The sequence below is a fragment of the Aquarana catesbeiana genome, linkage group LG12 (genome assembly GCF_042186555.1).
Source record: "Aquarana catesbeiana isolate 2022-GZ linkage group LG12, ASM4218655v1, whole genome shotgun sequence".
NCBI classification, from domain to species: domain Eukaryota; kingdom Metazoa; phylum Chordata; class Amphibia; order Anura; family Ranidae; genus Aquarana; species Aquarana catesbeiana.
Genome location: NC_133335.1, coordinates 210469080 through 210486523, shown reverse-complemented (window position 1 = coordinate 210486523; position 17444 = coordinate 210469080). Strand labels below are relative to the sequence as shown.

At 44.3% G+C, this 17444-nt stretch overlaps 1 protein-coding gene across 2 annotated transcripts in view; it reads left to right on the top strand.

The window, feature by feature from the left end:
- Positions 1-2149, top strand: part of SLA2 (Src like adaptor 2) — a 39043-nt gene extending 36894 nt beyond the window's left edge. For both annotated transcript variants that reach the window (XM_073606619.1, XM_073606618.1), the window contains exon 8: positions 1709-2149. In XM_073606619.1, coding sequence (XP_073462720.1) covers positions 1709-1856 — 148 coding nt within the window. In that variant the 3' untranslated portion in view covers positions 1857-2149. The remainder of the gene's footprint in view (positions 1-1708) is intronic.
- The last annotated feature ends 15295 nt before the right edge of the window (positions 2150-17444 follow it).

Genomic DNA, 17444 nt, shown 5'->3' with positions numbered 1-17444 from the left:
GAGGTAATCAAAACCTGAAAGTGTTAGCGGTTCTCTGACCACTCCTCGCTCCACATTCTCCAGGTTTTATTTCTCTTCTTGGTTTTCTTTTGGATGGCACCACACAGTCCCTTTCACCTCCTGTGTATTTAGGTGCAAGAACCTCTCATCCAGCCATATGGAACAAGTTCAATAGGATCCAATGGGTATCCACTTTATTAATAATCTTCAAAACGCCATATACAGCAACAGTAGACACTGTGGGAGCAAGTAAACACAGTCAACGCGTTTCGTGCTGCTACCTTTTAGTCATGAATACATTTTTAGCAAAATGTGTTGACTGTGTTTCCTTGCTCCCACGGTGTCTATGTTTGCTGTATATGGCATGTTAAAGATTTTGATGTGGATGCAGTTCTCATTTGTGCAGCCCATTGGATTCTATTACATTTATTCCATTGTATCATTGAAATAATATTGAACATTAAAATTTAAAACATCGGCATTGGATTTAAATTAAAAAAAAAATTACAGCTTTTAAAATGAAATTTGTAGAATAAATGATGCCATGATTGAATGCTCTGATGAATGATTTTTTCAGAAATACATATGAACGATCAGTCAAAATTCTAATAGTGTACGGCTAGTTTTATGCTTACATTTTATGTAGCATGCATGAACTTAAAGCGCAGTTCCACCCAAAAGTTGAACTTCTGCTTTAAGCACTCCTCGCCCCCTGACATGCCACATTTGGCATGTCATTTTTTGGGGGGGGAGAGCGGGTACCTAGTTTTGAAAGGTACCCAGCTCACACTTCCGCTCTCGCCGCCTAAGCAACTCCTCCTCCTTCCCTCTCTCCCTGCAATCTTCTGTTACACGTCACAGGTCCCAGAAGATTGCCCGACCACTGAGACGGCGCAGTGCGACTCACGCATGCACAGTGCGTGCCCACACTTGCAATGTACTTGAGAGGAGAGGGAGAGGAGCGAGGCTTCCGGCGGACCATGGGACAGGTGAGTGCCTGTTTATTAAAAGTCAGCAGATACCCTTTTTGTAGCTGCTGACTTTTAATAAACTTAAAAATGACTGGAACTCCACTTTACAGTATTACTAAACCCACAACAGTAAAATCAGTCTGTATAATTCAGTAAAGCATGCTTCTTATACTCTCTGTGGAACCTAAGGGGTTAATCCTCTGCATTGTGTAAAAAGGCTGTTTGATCCCTTCTTCTCTCATGTTCCCCTTCTTCCACTGTCCCCAATCCATCTGCTGATAGTACAGAGCCTTGGGGGCACTCTGCACATGCCCAGTTTGGTGTGCATTGCTAGGGAGTTTTTTTTTGTTTTGGGGGAGGGTGCATGTGATCAGCACAGGGCCAATTAGCACTGTCCTGACAGAGGGTCAGAGGTCCTGCAGGACAGTCAGAGCAGAATGAATACTTCTCCTACAAGTTTTAACTGGACACTGATAGAAGTCACTCACAAGACTGCTATATACTGCTGAGGAGAAAAGGTATTTAGCAGTTTACATTTACTAAAATAATTGCATTTCCATGTTCTGTGTACTGTGGTAGACCAGATATAGTGAATGCAGAGTCCTGGGTTTAGTAACACTTTAACATGAAAAAATATACCCGATGATATTCCACCTTAAAAACTAAAAATAATACATACAACAGATAGAAATCATAAATTATAACATATTTTTTTTTTTTTTTTTTTCATTATTCAGCTCCTCGTTGTTTACTGAGAACAGCGACCTGAGTGAAGATTGCCCGGTCAGCATAGGACTCAGAGAAGCGGTCAGCTCATACATGTTAATGACAGAAGACAAGGACTCAAAGCCAACAGAGAGAAAACATCGGTGGAAAAAATCATAGAGACTACTTTCCTCTGCTACAGTTCTGTCAAGCCACTTCATTGACTGGGAGATAACACTGTGATCACTTTTCTCAAAATGAGAAGTTTCTAAAAAAAAAACTAACAAACTTTAAAAAAGGATATTTAACTGGTTCGGTACCTGTTCAGCAAGATTTTGCAGGTCAATCCTTACTGACTTGTGCTGCTTAAAGGACTTTATTGCTCTCTATTTATTGCAGCTGTGCTGCTTTCCATTGTATCTTAGTATTATTGTGTGTTTATTAAAAAACAAAATTCATATTTTAATTTAAAATTGACTCTTTTTATATAGAAGATACAGACCTTGGCAGGCTGAGCCAAGAAAATGAGAATCAAGCTCATTGAGTTATTTAATATATACACTATTTTGCAAAAAGTATTGCGACACCTGACTTTACACGCACATGAACTTTAATGGCATCCCAGTCTTAGTCCATAGGGTTCAATATTGATTCGGCCCACCCTTTGCAGCTATAACAGCTTCAACTCTTCTGGGAAGGCTGTCCACAAGGTTTAGGAGTGTGTCTATGGGAATGTTTGACCATTCTTCCAGAAGCGCATTTGTGAGTTTGGGCACTGATGTGGACGACAAGGCCTGGCTCGCAGTCTCTGCTCTAATTCATCCCAAAGGTGTTCTTTCGGGTTGAGGTCAGGACTCTGTGCAGGCCAATCAAGTTCCTTCACCCCAAACTCGCTCATCCAGGTCTTTATTGATTTTCCTTTGTGCACTGGTCCAAATAATTTGCTGGAGGGCGGATTATGGTTTGGGGTTGTTTTTCAGGGGTTCGGCTTGGCCCCTTAGTTCCAGTGAAAGGAACCAAGACATTTTGGACAATTTCATGCTCCCAACTTTGTGGGAACAGTTTGGGGATGGCTTCTTCCTGTTCCAACATGACTGCGCACCAGTACACAAAGCAAGGTCCATAAAGACATGGATGAGCGAGTTTGGGGTGGAGGAACTTGACTGGCCTTCAAAGAGTCCTGATCTCAACGCGAAAGAACACCTTTGGGATGAATTAGAGCGGAGTCTGCGAGCCAGGCCTCTCGTCCAACATTAGTGCCTGACCTCACAAATGCGCTTTTGGAAGGATGGTCAAACATTCCCATAGACACATTCACCAAAAAAAGTGTCAAAAAGCAAAAACCACAACAGACAGTTTTTGACAATTCCTTTATTAAAAAGGAAAAAAAAGTGTCCTGCAATGTCCATCCATCTTCAATCATGCCGCCCGATGGACCCGAAACCTAGAAAAAAAAAAGAAAAAACTCTGCCTCCATGGGAGGCCTCCCGGTGACTGCTGTCTTTTTGCATGATGTCAGAAGGGGGTGGGGTCACTCGGTTACATCACCGGGTGGCCCCACCCTTGCCTATTTAACAGCTGTTACAGCCAAGAGACAGCAGTCGGCGGGAGGCCTACCATCAAGGCGGAACTTTTTAATTTTTTTCTATTTTTGGGTCCATCGGGCCGCGTAATTGAAGATTGATGGACATCGCAGGATACTTTTTTTTAATAAAGGAATTGTCAAAAACTGTCTGTTGTGGTTTTTAGTTCTTGACACTTGGTACAATGTATCCGACACCCATTCACATGGTGGGGGGGCGGGATCTGGGGGCCCCCTTGTTAAAGGGGCTTCCAGATTCTGATAAACCCCCCCTCCTGCAGACCCCCACAACCAATGGCCAGGGAAGAGGCTCTTTTCCCTATCAACATGGGGACAAGGTGCTTTGGGGGGGACCCCAAAGCACCCTCCCTATATTGAGGGCATGTGGGCTGGTATGGTTTAGAGGGGGGGCATTCGCCCCCCCCCCTTTCCTGGCCTTCCAGGTTGCTTGCTCCAATAAGGGTCTGGTATGGATTTTGGAGGGGACCCCACGCCAATTTTTTTTAAAATTTGGCTTGGAGTTCCCCTTAAAATCTATACCAGACCCTAAGGGCCGGGTGTGGATTTTGGGGGGGGACCCCATGCCATTTTTTTTCTTATTTCTATCATAGGGTTCCCCTTAACCACTCCAATAGACTGTATTATATACTCTGCACTGCACTATATACCCTGCACTGTATTATATATACTACACTGACTGCACTATATACTCTAAACTGCATTATATATACTATACGGTCTGCATTATACACTCTGAACTGCCTTATATAGACTATTCAGACTGCACTATATACTCTGAACTGCCTTATATACTGTATACTATACGGGCTTCACTATGTACTCTGAACTGCCTTATATATTCTATACGGACTGCACTATATACTCTGAACTGCATTATATATACTATACGGACTGCACTTTATACTCTGAACTGCAGTATATATACCATACGAAAAAAGAATTGAATAATACGGCGCTCTCGGGTTACAACAATCATATATATAAAAATCATGAAGCAATGTGACAGCAGTGTACCGATAGTGTTTTGCCACTGTATGGTGAACAGTGACACTACACAATGGTTAAAAACGATATAAAAACAGTTGGAATCAAATGTCAAAATACAAAGAAAATAAATCTGTCCACAGAGGGCTGCCAGTTCGGAGTAAGAATGAACAAGAACTCTGGAATGGAGAAACGAAAAAGAACAGCGCCCTCTAAGTGCAGTATACAGGCTGGTTTAATCGATAAAAAATGGTTTTAAAAACAATCACAAAGGTGAAGAAACAATAGGCATGAATTCTCATCCACTCCCGATGGCCGGGTGAGAGTGGGGGAGGTCCGTGAGATGTGGCGGTGGCTGTGTCTCCTGGATCAGATCCTATGCCGGTCACACCGCTGGTTCACTGTGCTGTCCGGTGAATAGGAGAGAGGATCTGTGGTTGACACTGCTCGCTGTAGCGGACGTCACTTCCGGGTCGGGTCAGCGGGAGGTGCTCGCATTCGGGACATGCGTGTCCCTTCCTCAGCCTTGGATCTTCACCTTTGTGAGTGTTTTTAAAACCATTTTTTATCGATTAAACTAGCCTGTATACTGCACTTAGAGGGCGCTGTTCTTATTCGTTTCTTCTTTTTTCTATATACCATACGAACTGTACTATATACTCTGAACTGCCTTATATAGACTATTCAGACTGCACTATATACTGTGAACTGCAGTATATGTACTATACGGACTGCTCTGTATACTCTGAACTGCCTTATATATAATATACGGACTGCACTATATACTTTGAACTGTATTATATATACACTGTGTTATATACTCTGCCCTACACTGTACTATATACTTCGCAGTACACTGTGCTATATACTCCCCCCTACACTGTACTATATACTCCGCAGTACGCTGTGTTATATACTCTGCCCTACACTGTACTATATACACCGCAGTACACTGTTATATACTCTGCCCTACACTGTTATATACTCTACACTGTCATATATACTCTGCCTTACACTGTTATCATAGTTGCCAACATTGTAAAAAAATTTATAGGGACACGTTTTTGCCTGTAGGTGGAGTCTTATTATAATCAGGGGGCGGGCCATTCATTTGTAGGTGTGGCATCACAGAAAAAGAAAAATGTGGCAAAAAAATAGGCGTGGTTTAAGCGGGATATTGGGCGTGGCTTGGAGGGGCGTGGCTCAAAAGGTGTGTGGTTAGAGTCTGAGATGAACTAGGGGGAGAGAGAGAGAGAGAAAGAGATAGTGACTTAAGGAAGGAGAGAAAAGGAAGGAAAGAAAGAGGGATGGAGGGACAGCAGACCCAGATCCTATACCACAATAGAAATATGTGTATTCCAGAAAGTTTACCAATCAGCAGATAAAGATGCTCCAAACACCTGGTGTTAGCGCTTCAATCGTCCCGGCACCATGGTTGTTATGGTGTCAGGATGATTGAAGTGCATTATTTCTATTATTACATTGTAATATAAAATTAAATCATTCAACTCACCATAATGCAGAATCAGTGGGAGCCCTAAGTGTGTCACTTGCCACATCGCCTGCCACCAGATGCCATCAGGTGCCCCCAGCAGAGCCCGTCCTTACATCAGATGTCCCCAGCAGTGTCCCTCCTTATATCAGGCATTCCCAGCAGAGTCCCTCCTTACATCAGGTGCCCCCAGCATAGTTCCTTCTTACATCAGGCATTCCCAGCAGAGTCCCTCCTTACATCTGGTGTCCCCGGCAGAGTCCCTCCTTACATCAGGTGCCCCCGGCAGAGTCCCTCCTTACATCAGGTGCCCCCAGCAGAGTCCCTCCTTACATCAGGTGCCCCCAGCAGAGTCCCTCCTTACATCAGGTGCCCCCAGCATAGTTCCTTCTTACATCAGGCATTCCCAGCAGAGTCCCTCCTTACATCTGGTGTCCCCGGCAGAGTCCCTCCTTACATCAGGTGCCCCCGGCAGAGTCCCTCCTTACATCAGGTGCCCCCAGCAGAGTCCCTCCTTACATCAGGTGCCCCCAGCAGAGTCCCTCCTTACATCAGTGCTTACCTTAGTGTCCCCAGCAGAGCCCCGGTACTTCCTTACATCAGTGTCCCATGCAGACCCCCAGCACTTCCTTACATCAGTGTCCCCAGTGGAGCCCAGTCCTTACATCAGTATCCCCAGCAGAGGACAGTTCTTACATCAGTGTCCCCAGCGGAACCCAGTCCTTACATCAGTGTCCCCAGTGGAGCCCTGGTGCTTCCTTACATCAGTGTCCCCAGTGGAGCCAAGTCCTTACATCAGTATCCCCAGCAGAGGACAGTTCTTACATCAGTGTCCCCAGCGGAACCCAGTCCTTACATCAGTGTCCCCAGTGGAGCCCCGGTGCTTCCTTACATCAGTGTTCCCAGTGGAGCCAAGTCCTTACATCAGTATCCCCAGCAGAGGACAGTTCTTACATCAGTGTCCCCAGCGGAACCCAGTCCTTACATCAGTGTCCCCAGTGGAGCCCTGGTGCTTCCTTACATCAGTGTCCCCAGTGGAGCCAAGTCCTTACATCAGTGACCCCAGTGGAGTTCAGTCCTTACATCATTGTCCCCAGTGGAGCCTAAACCTTACATCAGTGTCCCCAGTGGAGCCCAGTCCTTACATCAGTGTCCCCAGCAGAGCCCAGTTCTTACATCAATGTCCCCAGCAGAGCCCAGTCCTTACATCAGAGTCCCCAGTGGAGCCCCCGTGCTTCCTTACATCAGTATCCCCAGTGGAGTCAAGTCCGTACATCAGTGTCCCCAGTGGAGTCCAGTCCTTATATCAGTGTTCCCAGCGGAGCCCCTCCTTATATCAGTGTCGCCAGTGGAACCCCTTCTTATATCATTGTCCCCAGCGGAGCCCCAGTCTCTACATCAGTGTCCCCAGCAGAGCCCAAGTCCTTACATCAGTGTCCCCAGCAGAGCCCAGTCCTTACATCAGTGTCACCAGTGGAGCCCCCGTCCTTCATCAGTGTCCCCAGTAGTGTCCCTCTTTATATCAGGCATTCCAAGCAGAGTCCCTCCTTACATCAGGTGCCCCCAGCATAGTTCCTCCTTACATCAGGCATTCCCAGCAGAGTCCTTCCTTACATCAGGTGCCCCCAACAGAGTCCCTCCTTACATTAGATGCCCCCAGCAGAGTCCCTCCTAACATCAGGTGCCCCTCGGCAGAGTCCGTCCATACATCTGGTGTCCCCAGCAAAGTCCCTCCTTACATCAAATGCCCCCAGCAGAGTTTCTCCTTACATCAGGTGCCCCCAGCAGAGTCCCTTCTTACATCAGATGCCCCCGGCAGAGTCCATTCTTACATCTGGTGTCCCCAGCAGAGCCCAGTCCTTACCTCAGTGTCCCCAGCAGAGTCCAGTGCTTACCTCAGTGTCCCCAGCAGAGTCCAGTGCTTACCTCAGTGTCCCCAGCAGAGCCCCGGTACTTCCTTACATCAGTGTCCCCAGTGGAGCCCAGTTCTTACATCAGTGTCCCCAGCGGAACCCAGTCTTTACATCAGTGTCCCCAGTGGAGCCCCGGTGCTTCCTTACATCAGTGTCCCCAGTGGAGCCCAAACCTTACATCAGTGTCCCCAGTGGAGCCCAGTCCTTACATCAGTGTCCCCAGCAGAGCCCAGTTCTTACATCAGTGTCCCCAGCGGAGCCCAGTCCTTACATCAGTGTCCCCAGCGGAGCCCCTCCTTATATCTGTGTCCCCAACGGAGCCCCTCCTTATATCAGTGTCCCCAGTGGAGCACCAGTCCTTACATCAGTGTCCCCAGCAGAGCCCAGTCCTTACATCAGTGTCCCCAGCGGAGCCTCCGTCCTTACATCAGTGTCCCCAGCGGAGCACAGTCCTTACATCAGTGTCCCCAGCGGAGCCCCAGTCCTTACATCAGTGTCCCCAGCAGAGCCCAGTCCCTACATCAGTGTCCCCAGCGGAGCCCAGTCCTTACATCAGTGTCCCCAGCGGAGCCCCAGTCCTTACATCAGTGTCCCCAGCGGAGCCCCAGTCCTTATATCAGTGTCCCCAGTGGAGCCCCAGTCCTTACATCAGTGTCCACAGTGGAGCCCCAGTCCTTACCTCAGTGTCCTAAGCAGAGCCATAGTTACCCCCCACCCCCTGTACATAGTTACCCCCCTCCCCCTGTACATAGTTACTTCCCTCGCCCTGTACATAGTTACCCCCTCCCCATAGTTACTCCCTGTACATATTACCCCCTCCCCCTGTACATAGATACCCCCCATACATAGTTACCCCCTGTACATAGTTACCCCCCTCCCCCTGTACATAGTTAACCCCTGTACATATTATCCCCCTCCCCCTGTACATAGTTACCCCCGTACAAATTACCCCCTCCCCCTTTACATAGTTACCCCTCTGTACATATATCACCCCTCCCCCTGTACATAGTTGCCCCCTGTACATAGTTACCCCCCTGTACATATTACCCCCTCCCCCATACACAGTTACCCCCCTGTACATAGTTACCCCTTGTACATAATTACCCCCCCTGTACATTGCATCCTCCATGTACACAAGACAATGCTCGCTGCCCCTATACATATCTATGGTGGAGATATTGCAGTAATGGCGGGGGTTACAGCTGATGATCATGTGTTGCTGGCCTGGGCTGTCCACCGACTTCCCCCATAACACGCAGACGGCAGAGCTGAGCAAACTCTCGCAACAAGCCTACTTGTACACTGAAGAAAGAAGCCAATTGGCTGCCCCTCCCCTCTCCACTGAACACACGAGAAAAGATACCTCGCCGCAGTGGCGGCGGCCATTTTGTTTGTAACCCGCTAGCCATTTTTGCCTAAAACATTCCAGATTTCCCGGGACAAAGGCAAAATTCCGGGAATTTAATCGGGACGAGCTCCGATCGTAACGAGGGTCCCAAAATCGAGATTGTCCCAGGAAAATCAGGACTGTTGGCAAGTATATAAACGTTATATATGTGTTATATAAACACTAAGCTGACTGACCGCACACTACACTACACTAAATACCCTGCCTAATCTCCATTATTAAAGACTATATACGGCCATGTGTTAAGCAGCCTTACATAGTGTGCGGCATGGACTTAGCCCCTGAGCCATGATTGGCCAAAGGCACCATGCAATTGGCCAATCATGGCTCTCACAGCAGATCGTGCTTTGATTGGCCAAAGCATGCAGGTCAGGTGCATGCTTTGTCCAATAAGCAGGCGTCAATTAACTGCGATCTCGCAGTGCATTATGGGGCGCTCCGCAGCGCTAGAATCTGCCGTGAACGCCCCATGTGTTCATTTGTTCTGGGAGCAAACAAATACACCTGATGTTCGAGTCGAACTTACATTCGACTCGAACATCGGGACCATTCCTACTTATTTTGTTCTGATATTAACAAAATGCACTTTTTATCTACCAACATTTTAACCTAAAAGTATTGATTTGTTATTTTGAAAAGCCTGTAAAAAGAAGTGGTGGAAAAAAAAACACGGGGTCAACAAATATTTTTTTACATGTGGCCTCTTCGTGGTTTATGGAACTAGGGGCATGGCAGGGTGTGTCCATTGCTTATATGCTTTGTGTTGAAAGGTGTCCCCCTTGGGAGGTTTATGCAAGTACAAGTGAACTGTCATGTGACACTTAATATCTAGCGTCAATCTATTGAGATTATATTTTTGGAATGCTCATAGATGAGGGTCATAGTGAAATGTAGTCCCATGTTTTCCATCTTTATCATCCGCCTCTGGGTTGCTGGTTCACTGCATGAAGTTCCACTGTGCATCATGTTTCAAGAGTATGTTAAGTTTCCATCACAGGTCTATAAAAGGCCAAAAACATCAGAAGAGGGGAAAAAGAGGGTCACATGGGTCTATCAACCACATTGAGGGACCTTTTTGTATAAGGTCATGTCTGAAGTTAAAGCAAACTTATACTAGCAATTTGTGACAGAAACAGACAAAAAGTCATTACTTGAACCTGATGGCTTGGGCTCAACAGCTCACCACAAACTATTGCTTTTTTAAAGAGCTAGTTCACCAGAATTGAGACATCCAAGTGTAATAGGTCAAGATTTACTTAAAGCGGAGTTCCACACAAAAATGGAACTTCCGCTTTTCGGAACCCTCCCCCCCTCCGGTGTCACATTTGGCACCTTTCAGGGGGGAGGGGGGTGCAGATATCTGTCTAAGACAGGTATTTGCACCCACTTCCGGCATAGACTCCCATGGGAGTCTATGCCTCTTCCTGTCCCTCCGCGCTGTCTCCTGGGAAACACACAGCTCCCAGGAGATAGCGGGGACCAGTTACGATGCGCAGCGCGACTCGCGCATGCGCAGTAGGGAACCGGGAAGTGAAGCCGCAACGCTTCACTTCCTGATTCCCTCACCTAGGATGGCGGCGGCAGCTGCCGAGAACCGAGCGGGTTCTCGGCGTCGCCTGCCGACATCGCTGGACCCTTTGGACAGGTAAGTGGCCATTTATTAAAAGTCAGCAGCTGCAGTATTTGTAGCTGCTGGCTTTTAATATTTTTTTTTTTTGGCGGTTTAGGTGGACCCCCCCTTTAATTAAAAAATACAAAGAAAGAAAGACAAGTTTTAAAATGTATTTTTATTTTTATTTTTTTAGCACTAAGCATAATGTATAAAAAAAATAACCATTTTCTTTTCAGGATTGTTCACACATCAGCATTATTGTGTGTTTTCCAGAGCTTGCAAATTTCAGGAATGCTGGTTGGTACCATTATAGATAGTTATAGATAATAAAATTACATAAAGAAGTGTGTCCCTTTATGACCATTTAGGCACCACATCCAAGCAACAAGAACTATTAAAACAAACTCCAAAATGGGGCTTTTAAGGTGTTTCATCATTGATTACATAACACCTATGTACCAAAATTTAAAAAAATGATATCAATTTTATTTTCATACCGCTTAAAAAAAAACAGAAAAATGCAAAACTCTAATAAAACATACACTGAGCAAAATTATAAACGCAACACTTTTGTGTCCGCCCCTATTTGTCATGAGCTAAACTCAAAGAGCTACGAGAAAAAGATCTTTTTCTATGTACACAAAAGGCCTATTTCTCTCAAATATTCTTCACAAACCTGTCTCAACCCTGGTTCACATTGATGCTACTTTGAAATCGCGCTACTTCACTTGAAATAGCGCGATTTCAAAGTAGCAAGGTCAGCGCGATTTCGGGTGCTACTTGATAGACATCTGTGTGGCTTCATGCACAGATGTCTACTGAAGTCGCACCTGAAATCAACAAAAGTAGTGCAGTAGTGCGCCCCAAAATCAGTGTCACATCGATTGGAACAGTGCCATTGCCTCCAATAGGCTGCGACTTGTCATGCGATTTGATCTCTCAAATCGCTCCAATGGGAACCTAGGATAAATCTGTGTTAGTGAGCACTTCTCCTTTGCCGAGATAATCCATCCACCTCACAAGTGTGGCATATTAAGATGCTGATTAGACAGAATGATTATTGTACAGGTGTGCCTTAGGCTGGCCACAATAAAAGGCCACTCTAAAAATGTGCAGTTTTATAACACAGCACAATGCCACAGATGTCGCACGTTTTGAGGGAGCGTGCAATTGGCATGCTGACTGCAGGAATGTCCACCAGAGCTGTTGCCCTTGAATTGAATGTTCATTTCTCTACCATAAGTCGTCTCCAAAGGCGTTTCAGAGAATTTGGCAGTACAACCAACTGGCCTCACAACCACAGACCATTTGTAACCACACCAACCCAGGACTTCCACATCCAGCATCTTCACCTCCAAGATCGTCTGAGACCAGCCACCCGGACAGCTGCTGCAACAATCGGTTTTCATAACCAAAGAATTTCTGCACAAACTGTCAGAAACCGTCTCAGGGAAGCTCATGCATGCTCGTCGTCTTCATCGGAGTCTCGACCTGACTGCAGTTCGTCGTCGTTATCGACTTGAGTGGGAAAATGCTCACATTCGATGGCATCTGGAACTTTGGAGAGGTGTTCTCTTCACAGATGAATCCCGTTTTTCACTGTACAGGGCAGATGGCAGACAGTGTATATGGCGTTGTGTGGGTGAGCGGTTTGCTGATGTCAAATTTGTGGATCGAGTGGCCCATGGTGGCGGTGGGGTTACGGTATGGGCAGGCATATGCTATGGACAATGAACACAGGTGCATTTTATTGATGGCATTTTGAATTCACAGAGATACCGTGACGAGATCCTGAGGCCCATTGTTGTGCCATTCATCCATGACCATCACCTCATGGTGCAGCATGATAATGCACGGCCCCATGTTGGAAGGATCTGTACACAATTCCTGGAAGATGAAAACATCCCAGTTCTTGCATGGCCTTCATACTCACCGGACATGTCACCCCTTGAGCATGTTTGGGATGCTCTGGATCGGCATATGTGACAGCGTGTTCCAATTCCTGCCAATATCCAACAACTTCGTACAGCCATTGAAGTGGAATGGACCAACATTCCACAGGCCACAATCAACAACCTGATCAAATCAATGTGAAGGAGATGTGCTGCACTGCGTGAGGCAAATGGTGGTCACACCAGATACTGACAGGTTTTTGGACCCCCCAGACCCCCCCAATACGGTAAAACTGCACATTTGAGAGTGGCCTTTTATTGTGGCCATCCTAAAGCACACCTGAGCAATAATCATGCTGTCTAATCAGCATCTTGATATGCTACATCTGTGAGGTGGATGGATTATCTTGGCAAAGGAGAAGTGCTCATGAGCAAAGATTTAGACATATTTGTGAACAGTATTTGAGAGAAATAGGCCTTCTGTGTACATAGAAAAAGTCATAGATCTTTTAGTTCAGCTCATGATAAACACAAAACACAACACAAACACAAAAGCTCATGATAAACACAAAAGTGTTTCGTTTAGAATTTTGCTCAGTGTCTATAAAGGGTAGGGTATTGTTATCACTAGTAGTACCGCAGCCAAATAAATAGCATAATATTCCCATACATTTACATTTATCTCTCAGGATTCAGTAAGATCACTGTGATATTTAAAGCGGAGTCCCGATTAAAAAAAAATAATTAAAAGTCAGCAGCTACGAATACTGCAGCTGCTGACTTTTAATAATCGGACACTTACATATCCCAGGGTCCAGCGATGCGGGGGAACGAAGCCCCGCTTGTCTCCCCCTCCTTTCTGCGACGCCGACATTGTCACTGTGGGTGCCCGGCTGTGGCTTCACAGCCGGGCACGCACTGCGCATGACGTGTCCCAGAAGATTGCAGGAAGGGAGGGGGGTGAGGTGATCTCCCTTCCGGTGCCGCAGTGCGACGGGAGGAAGTGGGAGCTGGAACCCTCTAAAAAGAGGGTACCGGCTGCCCACCCAAAAAAAAATGACATGCCAAATGTGGCATGTCAGGGGGGTCACCTTCCCTTAAAGCGGAAGTTCCATTTTTGGGTGGAACTCCACTTTAAGTCACACAAACTTTTATTCTGAAGATTACAATGGTATTTTGATTCTGAGGTGGTTATGTGTTTTACATATCTTTTCTATTTCCTCAGACCATATGGAAATATCTAAAATTATGTAAAGATACCATTATTCATAATAATCATATAGTAGTTTTATTACACATATTTTTTCAGCAATAATACTCCATAAACCAGTATCTAAACTTAATTTATTTATATACTTACAGCATTTATATTTTTTTAGTGTTAGTATGCAATACACTGTGCAGAAATCCCAAACCACCTGGAAGGGGACAGCATAAAATGCTAGATGTACTGTGTTATATTTTGATTTATACATTTTCATTTTTCTTTTCTTTTTTTTTTGCAATAAAAGTTTTTATTTAGTTGTTGATAAACAGTGATACAAAGTATCGAACATGAAAACATAAATGATTTGTATCATAAAGGACGAACAAAAAAACATCCCCGAAATGGTCAACATTTTCTGTGATGAATGATATCACACCTTAAAATTTTAACCATTATAGATAACAGACAGTTACATATGGTACGTTGGGCAGAGTGCGCCAAAATTGTTGCAGTTTGAGTCTGAAGTACATAGAGTGCCATAGAATATTATGTGTGAATTATGAGATAGTGTTAAAGTCCATTCCTTTTTTAATTTACAATATAAAAAAAAAAAACAACCTCTCTTTTCAAATTCTTGGATTAAAGGGAAAAAGAGGGTGTTATTTATATTGGGAATTTTAAATTGAAGGGACTTTAATGCTGTCCCATAATACACATAATATTATATTGCAATTTAAGTATAGCAGTCTTTAGGGGGGACTTTTTTTTTTTTACACAAAATATTTGTTATTTAGGGGGTTTAATAGTGTTAGATACGGGCACAGTTCTTTCTATATACGTACATCGAATGCAGTGACAGATGTCTTCGTGGGACAATGTATACTTCACTATATGCATACTTTGAAAACTGCAGGGCTTTTTGACCACAATTCAGTGCAAATATCTGAGGCTTCATTCAATTTATCATATTGCTAGGCATTGGACATAACAACCTCATAATTATAATACAAAGATATAATTAAATAAACAGTTATGTAATCCACCAAAATCAATCAGAATGATAAAGTGCAATGCATTTAAACTCATTATTTGACATACAGAATATTTACACAGTTAACAGTAATTAATAAATGTAGGACTACATAAAAAATAAAAAGTATAAAATTAATTTAAAAAAATGAATTCAATGAACTTTCCTAAAACAAACAAAACAGTTACAAACTCATAACAGTACATGGAATCCACCTTAAAAATACTTTCAATTCTTATCGGGGATGGGCTTTCCTCAGTTCTTTTCACAATTTTATATTATACTAAAAACCTGAATTTAAGGTATTTTGTTAGCATATACACCCCCAATTCGTGACCATAGTATTGTTATGGCTGTACATACTTTCATGTGTTTTTTGCATTATTACTAACTTATAATTGCATGTCACTTCTCTGTTCACAATGTATATAGATTGCATCTATGTTTCTATGTGCCTGATCTCGACAAACTGAAACCTCGATTTGCCATGTACTGCTTTTGTTTACTTTGATGTCCTCTTGCGTTACTCTATCTGATTTTCTTAACAATTTAAAGAATGCATAAAAAAAAGTTTAAAGTAGATAATAATAATACAAATAATATATATTAGATATTATTATTATTTTATCAACATTTTTTGAATTGGATTTGGGTATTATAAACTGACTTACTCTGATAGGCAGTCTCAGTGCTTTCTTGGTTTTAAGATAACAATTACAATTTTCAATTCACAATAGTCTATCATATGCACTTTAACCACTTGCCTACCGAGCACTTACACCCCCTTCCTGCCCAGGCCATTTTTCAGCTTTCAGCGCTGTCACACTTTGAATGACAATTGCACGGTCATGCAACCCTGTACCCAAACAAATTTTTTTATCATTTTCTTCACACAAATAGAGCTTTATTTTGGTGGTATTTAATCACTTAATAGACAATAAAAGTGCAGCGCAAAAGATAAGGAAAATTAAAGAAAATTTTCCTTTTCTTTTGCGCTGCACTTTTATTGTCTATTATGTGATATTGAGGTTGGTGAATCCTTTAGTGTCCAGCTTGCATTCAATTTTACATTTTGGTTTGCGCTGATTGTCCTTTGTTTGGTATTTAATCACTGCTGAGTTTTTTATTTTTTACAAAAAAAAAAAGACCAAAAATTTCGAAAAAAAAAAATGTTTTTCACTAATATGCTGCACTGATGGGCACTGATAGGCTGATAGGTGGCACTGATGGGCACTGATAGGCGGCACTGGTGGGTACTAATAGGCGGTATTAGTGGGCACTAATAGGCGGCATGGATAGGTGGTACTGATGGGCACTGATGGGCATTGGTGGGTGGCACTGATGGGCAACACTGATGAGCATTGATGGGCAGCACTATTAGGTGGCACTGATTACCAGCACTGACTGGCATCGCTAATGGGCACTGATTGGTGGCACTTGTGGGCAGTGGTGGGCACTGATTGCTGCCACTGGTGGGCACTGATCGCTAGCATTGGTGGGCATTGGTGGGCATTGGTGGGCACTGATTTATGACACTGTTTTTCACAATTGTAATCAGGGCACTTGGTTTTTCTGACAGTCATCCAGAGAGAGGCTGACAATGCAGCTTGGGATTCAAGAGAAGAAAAGGCAATGGGGTTGATTTACTAAAGGCAAATTGACTGTGCACTTTGCAAAGTACAGTTGCACTCTACAAGAGCAGTTAGCAAAGAGGGGGGAATTTGGGACTTTAAATGAAGCACAATGTTTGTGGAGGTAGAGTATATAGTAATCATTTTTTATTTGCAACAATAGTAAAAAAGTATTTTCATATGTATACATGCACACTGGCATAAACATAATGGATACATATACATTAGCTTTGCAGCACATAAAAGACATTCCCCTTTTATGTACTACAAGAGCAGTTGCTCCAGAGCTTAGTAAATGAGCAGAAGCTCTGCTGACTTCCATCATCCAATCACGTGCAAGCAAACATGCTGTTTTTTTATTTTCCTTTGCATGTGATTGGGTGTTCTTTGCAAAGTGAAGCTTTACCTCATTTACTAAGCTCTGGAGCAACTGCACTTTGCAAAGTGCACAGTCTAGTTGCCTTTAGTAAATCAACCCCAATGTGTTATCCACTCAAACAGAATATTAGGAGTTCTGGCAGAACAAGCTATTTTTCTGAACTTGCAGCACTTTTCAAACCAAACTCAGTAATGAGAAAATACTTTCTAAATACAAGAGGCTGAACATTGGTGTGCTTTGTGTATTTCTTCTACAGCAGATCTGTGCAGTAATCCAGTGTGAAACCAGGGGCGGATCCGGGGGGGGGGGCAACGGGGCAATTGCCCCCTCCGAGAATGTGGGTGAGTGAGTGGGCGGGCAGGCATCACTGCGGGTGAGTGAGCCGAAGAGGCGGCTCCGTGGCTGAGAGCACAGGCGGCTCTGGTGGGGAGAGACAGCGGGAGGCACTGTTGGTGAGCAGCTGTGCGGCTCGGTGACAGTGTGAGAGTGGCTGCTGGCTAAACAGGGAGCCAGTGGGCGGAGGAGCAGAGAGATAACATCATCTCTCACCACCCAGCGCCCGCCCTGCATGCCAGCAGTTCCGCCCTCACTGTGCAGTGTGCAGGCAGCCGCGGCAG